The sequence below is a fragment of the Penaeus chinensis genome, chromosome 2 (assembly GCF_019202785.1).
Source record: "Penaeus chinensis breed Huanghai No. 1 chromosome 2, ASM1920278v2, whole genome shotgun sequence".
Taxonomy (NCBI): domain Eukaryota; kingdom Metazoa; phylum Arthropoda; class Malacostraca; order Decapoda; family Penaeidae; genus Penaeus; species Penaeus chinensis.
Genome location: NC_061820.1, coordinates 26372141 through 26378523, shown reverse-complemented (window position 1 = coordinate 26378523; position 6383 = coordinate 26372141). Strand labels below are relative to the sequence as shown.

Sequence of the window (6383 nt, the reverse complement as noted above, 5' to 3'; positions counted from 1 at the left end):
TTATTTTTTCATTTTAATTTTTGCGCTTAATTTGCCGGCTGATAAATTCTGCGATTCACTTTTGACTTTATCACTAACAACATACCTTCTGTATCTAAAGAGAATATTGAATCCTTTTAATAGATGTACCTCCTTCATAAATGCTGAATACAAAGCTGCATTTTCCAACAAGTACTCTTTTACTAGATTTTTTTTTCATGCGCAAAAGTTCTAAACTAATCAAACTAGCACAAACTCCTTTCAAGCTACCTAATTCCGTATTATCGACTAACTTGCCAAATGTTTTGTATTAACTAATATCATGCAAAGAACTATTGTTAAACCAACATCTGCTTGGGCTAAGTTTACGGTCTTTCTTATTTATTTTTTTTTTTTACAAATAATTATACTATGAAAAATATTTCATGTCATATAAAAGCAAGTAAGTAATTGTTTTTGACTGATCTCTTGTCTATATCCCTTTGCGTCTTTTTTGAAAGTCTCGAGTCACTTTCCATACACTCAATAACTTCCCGCTCGTCAGTCAGACACACTGCAAGTTTATCATAATTTAAACCTTTTGTTTTATATATTCATTCTCTTTAAATCAACAGGAAGCAACTTTAGTGAAGCAATGAGAATTTGCTATTCCCTTTACCTTTCTAAGTTTTCTCAAATGCAACCGGACTTGTTTTACTACACTAATCAGATAATTTTGTTTTATTGCCTTCTGGTATTGGTTTTGAAGTGGTAAATTCTACAAGCATTGCATCAAGTGCCTTGCGGGTGACTGCCTATGAATGACGTGATAATGCAAATCTCGTATATAATCCTGGACAAATGTAGGGAATTCGGACACATCTCCATTAAATGTAAAAGGTTCAACTCTAGCAATATATTGCAATTTTCAATTCTTGAAACACATTTTTATTTGATTGTTTTAATGGCTTATCATTACTGTTCTCTTTCCTTTCAGATAAGCTACAAATGACACTGAGAATACCGTCTAAAACTTTGGTCGAGCTCTTTCTGAGTGACCATTAGAACCTCTTTACTTTGTTGTTAGCCTTCCTTTGGCGACGCCTCGTTGCTTCCTTTGAAGTCTGGTTCCTTTACGTCAATGAGCTTCCCCTTCCAGTGCGGTCCGAGTCCTTTCCCTCGTCAGGCTTGACCGTTGACAAGGAAAGATAAAAAAAAAAAATAACATGAATATGTGACTAGCAGGAAGGCAGCTGACTTTCCATCCGAACAGCTAATCGGCTATGAAAATATCAGAGGAACAGAGACAAACTGGCAATGGTATTGCTACGCTGAAAATCTTCACATTCTCAGTTCAAAAAAACTCTTCATGATAAAGACCCTTTCATTCTTATATATATATATGTATACTTATATATTAAATTTATCTATTTATAAATATATGTACATACACACATATATGTATATATAATATATGCATGTATGTACATATATATATGAATACATGTATGTACGTATGTATGTGTATATATAGATATATAAATATAAATATATGTATATATCTGTATATATTTATAATTCATATATACCCATGTGTTTGTGTGTATTATATATGTATGTAGGCTATATATATACATATACACACATGCGTTTTTATAGATGCTTATATGAATAGGTAGATAGGTATGTGAGTGTTAACGTCCGTCTGGATGTGTATATGCATATTGATAAGTATACATATTCGGGTACACAGAACAGAAATGTGGAACGCCAGGACGGTTGACAAAGAACCCCAGACGGCGGGGGGGGGGGGGGGGGGGGCGAGAAAGCGGCCAGTGGAGAACAAAGCCCCACTGGGAAGGGGCGGGCCCATGGCGCGGAAGGCTGGCAGTGGGTCGACCTTCGGGAGGGAAGCAGGTGTGAAAGACGGGCTTATGTGGGGGCGAAAGGGGGGCAGGCTCACGTTGGAATAGGGGCGTAACAGTGGGGAGGGGCGTTCGGTAGGAGGCCCCGGAGGCTAGTTAAATATCCGGCCAACCCGAACTGCCACCAGTGTTCCGAGAGCCTCCGCTCCGACAACAAACCCACCGCCTCTCCGCCTCCCCTGCACTCTACGGGAACTCCCCGCGTTGCACTACGAGCGTCGTCGTCCTGAGTCTCTGCTGCCTCTCTTTCTCTCTGTGTGGACGTGGAGCTCCTGAGGAAGCGTCATGAGGGTTTCTCTGCTGCTGATCTTCGCTCTCGCGGCTCTCGTGGCGGCCGCTGAGGCGAAAAAAGTAAGGCCAAAGGGAACGGACAAGGAATATTTCCTCGATTTTTTTCTCTCTTCATTCGCTTCTCTCCTATGTCGCAATTTTTTCTATCTACATATTCAATTCCTATCTAATTTTTATCACTTATTATTAGCCAATGCTTTGCCTATTTAATCAGCCTCATTCAATAAAGATCATAAACTCTCACAAATGACATTTACTTTGAATCCAGAGAACATTGTTTCTCAGTCGCAGAATATTTTCGTTTAAATTTATTCATGTTCTTGTTTTCTTTATTTTATTTTTGCTCTCTCTCTCTCTATATATATATATATTTATATTTACATATATATGTATGTATGAATGTCAACCCATATATATACATATATATACATATATGTGTGTATATATATGCATATAATTATATATGTATATATACATATATTTTCTGACTCTGCCATTCCCATTTTCTCCTGTTCTGGCTCTGTGCACTTATGACTTATTTCCCCGCTAACTGTCTCCCGTACCGATCCTCCCCGCGCTGACTCCCTTGCTTTCATTCAAACCCGTGCTGACGCCTTTGCTGACTCTCTCCTCTCCGCCTCAGTGCAAGGGCGAGTGCGTGTCCGCCGGCTCGTGTGAAGGGAAGCAGACGAAGGCCGAGTGCGACGGCGACCAGGTCTGCTGCATCACCGGTAAGACTTCGCTCCGTTTCTCGGATGAGACTCGATAGATCAGAAAAAGAACACGGAGGAGCGCACGTGTTATAAGAAGGCCCACATTCCCTTCATGTAGTACCAAGCGCTGATCCTCGTCTGCAGACTCGCAGACACAAACGCGTACATGCCATCTTCCGCTCATACGTGAACACACACACACATACACACACACATACACATACACACGCAACCACACACACACACACATACACATACACACATACACACATACACATTGGTACAAGCTCTCTCGCACAAACACGCAAACTGACAGGTACACAGGGAAGGGGTTGGATACAAAAAATACCATAAGAAAATAGACAGAACTGATTATACTGAAGACACGCATATGCGGCACAACGCAAAGACGCATATGTGACGCATAATCTTTACCGGTACATTGACAATATGTTTATATAAACTGATGTCATCTGCTTACAGTGTACTAATCTTATTTCTAATTCCGTTTTGCAGGAAACAATGTTGGCATCAAAAGGAGTGAGTACTCTCTATTAGTTCTCTTTTATTCTACGCTGGTATTATACACCCCACACGCGTCTATGAAATCTTCTATAGTACTAACTAACGATATTGCGTACCGTATTCGTACGCCTTGCATAACTATTTTTTGTAACTTCTTGTCGAGAACTCTATAAGTAAATTTGGGTAATTCTATCAAGAATGTCCAAGAATTACACAAATTAAGTAATTCATCTTGAACTGTGAAGTTGATATCACCATTCCATTACTAATAATCCACTTGCCCGTTTCATGAATATGTTTATATATATGTATGCATTTGTTATTCACGAATACATTTCTATATGCACAAGTCTGGCTTAGCAGATATTACCTAACAATTTCATATATTCATCCATACATCATGATGATAACTTCACGAAAGTATGACTTCATATAACAGCTGTATGGATCTAACACATTTATTTCCGAAAATACGAGTGTTTGTACAGGGACGTCATATGGGGGTTTCTGAATCCTGAAAAACTTTTTCGCTGAATAAAGCCACAAAGAAATGTATGTTTTCCTAGGGCAAAAAATATAAGAAATAAACTTGATTTACTTCACTTAATTTGACAAATAATGACTACTTATTTCTTTTTCTTCAAAATCAAATGAATTTAAGAAACAATACGAAAGTAGTGAATGAAATTAGTTTTAATGATAACTTCAGTTTATAAAGACTCCACATATATCGTTTTTCTTTAAATACAAGACTTAACATAATAGTGAAAGTCTTTTATATGAGTGACAATTTTCTCAGGGCAAAAATCCTTATTCCCCTCCTCCCATGACGCCCCTGCACAAACACACACACACACATGTATTCAGGCACAGAGTAGCTCCAATACGAAAGAAATGGCTAAGGCTCTCCCTCTCCCCATCGCGCTACAGACTGCAACCCCACTCGCAAATGCAACAAGCTCAACGGTGAATGCAGGAGAAAGAGCTGTCTCCCTGGAGAAGTCAAGTTCAAGAACAAGGGCAGGAAGGTCTTCTGTGAGGGCAAGAAGAAGTGCGTTTGCTGTGCCAGAAGTGAGTGTCTTGTTTCGTTCCTTTGATGTCCTCGTTATGATATTGGCGTTCTTGTGACTTGTTCTTGTCGGCTGATGATTAAGCTGATCACAAGATAAAAGGACGCACACGCTACGGTATCCATACAATGAACTGTGTATGTATATATATACAAACACATACAGATAAGTAAATAGAGAGATCTGCTAACATCACCGCCGCACTCTTTCACTCAGCCTGCGAAAACAAGGGCTTGTGCAACCTTAAGGGCGGTTTCTGTCAGCCCATATCTGTGCCTTGCGACGGGACGCTGGAGACTGGCAAACCTTATTGCAAGGCCAACAAGAAGCTGAATGGAGGCAAAAAGAACAAGTGCGGATGCTGCATTCCATCAGGTAAGTGATGCTCTTCAGGAAATATTCTTGTGCCCAGATAGCCTTTCCAGTTATGAGGATCGGCTTTGCTACAACTTAAGTTATTAAGTCAGCAGCATAATGGCACTTAGTTTGTGCAAACAACTAGAATTTTGCAATATCAAGCACGTAATCAGAATTTGAGTGCGTTGATGTTCATATAGAGTTAGAGGGATAAGCTCAGTTCATCATCAAATCCATGCATTATGTTTTACAGGACAAACGTTTGGATGATAAAGATATATCATTCATTGTCATTTCCTTATTCATATTTCTTTCATATGTATCCTGCAGTGTCAACGGTCCCCATCTGCCGCGAACCGTTCATTCGGCAATTAACCGCAATTGCATTTTCGAAAGGCATTTCCAATACTATCGTCTGCCTTTTCACTAAAATGTGGCGATTTCGATTCGTTCGATTTTCAGTCGTTTATTCTTTTCTTTTTTTCATGCATGCAAGGGGGCTTTCAATCTCTTTTCTGTCTCTTTCTGCGTTCTGTGCTTCTCTCTCCTATTTATGTACAAGTCTGCTTTCTGTTGGGTTTGTCTGCTCTCTACTTTAATATGAATAATCATATTTTTCTTTTCAGATCCACTTATAACAATACCTGTACTAAATGTAATTTTCTATTTATAGCGACGTGGCTGGAAGTGAGGAGAGAAAATGGGTTCAGAAGCATGTTAAATTTGATTAATAATTGTACCAATAAAAAAAACATTAAAGGTAACATTAAAAGGTCTGACAAAATACCTGCCTTTGATATACTTACCACTTGCTCGATCGTCTACCGCCAATAAATGCTTCGTCGACAGTAAACCAAGTCATAAAAAGATGGAAGAAGAGATAGAAAGAAATAAAGAAAAGAAAAGTAAAGAAAAAGGGATAGAAAGAAAAGAAAAAATAAGGAAAAGGAGAGGAAAAAGATGAATACATGAGCTAGAAGTTCATGTCTCTTCATCATTTCTATTTGTGTTACGGTTGTCTTTAATCTCGTTTTGTAAGTGAAAATAACGTAAAGTTAGTCAATTAATCATTAATACATGATTATTCGTCATCTGTTAATGATATTACTAGTGTTAGTGTCTTACAACTAAGCAACATGTAAACAATTAACTAATCAGTTTAACTACTGATCAGCACAAGTAATAATATGTACCTAATGAAGCATTAGACATCGATAAAGAAAGGCTCACTCGAAATGGCAGCTGGCGAATTCACCCCAAAAGTCGTTTCAAACAGTAGTAGTATATCCTTGATAGCAGTAGTGCCAATACTATGTAAAACCTTATTGTGGGCGAATGCATCTCATCCAGCAGGTGAGCAAAAAAAAAAATGTATTCTTATAAGCAAGTAAAAATTGTGGTAATGACGCGCAAAACAATATGATATGTTAAACAAAATTATTATAAAAAAAAAGTTTTATCAACAATAGATAAAATGTAAAACTTTTACCATAGTAACGGTTATCACGTAGCGATGTGGATAGCTGGGATAATAATAATAACAA

At 38.2% G+C, this 6383-nt stretch overlaps 1 protein-coding gene across 1 annotated transcript; it reads left to right on the top strand.

The window, feature by feature from the left end:
• The first annotated feature begins 1995 nt into the window (after nt 1-1995).
• Nucleotides 1996-5623, top strand: LOC125029578. The gene is made up of 5 exons (XM_047619553.1): nt 1996-2234; nt 2818-2905; nt 3404-3427; nt 4343-4483; nt 4699-5623. The coding sequence occupies exons 1-5, from the start codon at nt 2169-2171 to the stop codon at nt 4863-4865; spliced, it is 486 nt and encodes a 161-aa protein (XP_047475509.1). The 5' UTR covers nt 1996-2168; the 3' UTR covers nt 4866-5623.
• Nucleotides 5624-6383: the final 760 nt, after the last annotated feature.

Coding starts and splice junctions, on each gene's coding strand:
- LOC125029578 (XM_047619553.1), top strand. CDS start 2,169: ATGAGGGTTTCTCTGCTGCTGATCTTCGCTCTCGCGGCTCTCGTGGCG. Junction 2,235..2,817: donor CGGCCGCTGAGGCGAAAAAA/GTAAGGCCAAAG, acceptor TCTCCGCCTCAG/TGCAAGGGCGAGTGCGTGTC. Junction 2,906..3,403: donor CCAGGTCTGCTGCATCACCG/GTAAGACTTCGC, acceptor TCCGTTTTGCAG/GAAACAATGTTGGCATCAAA.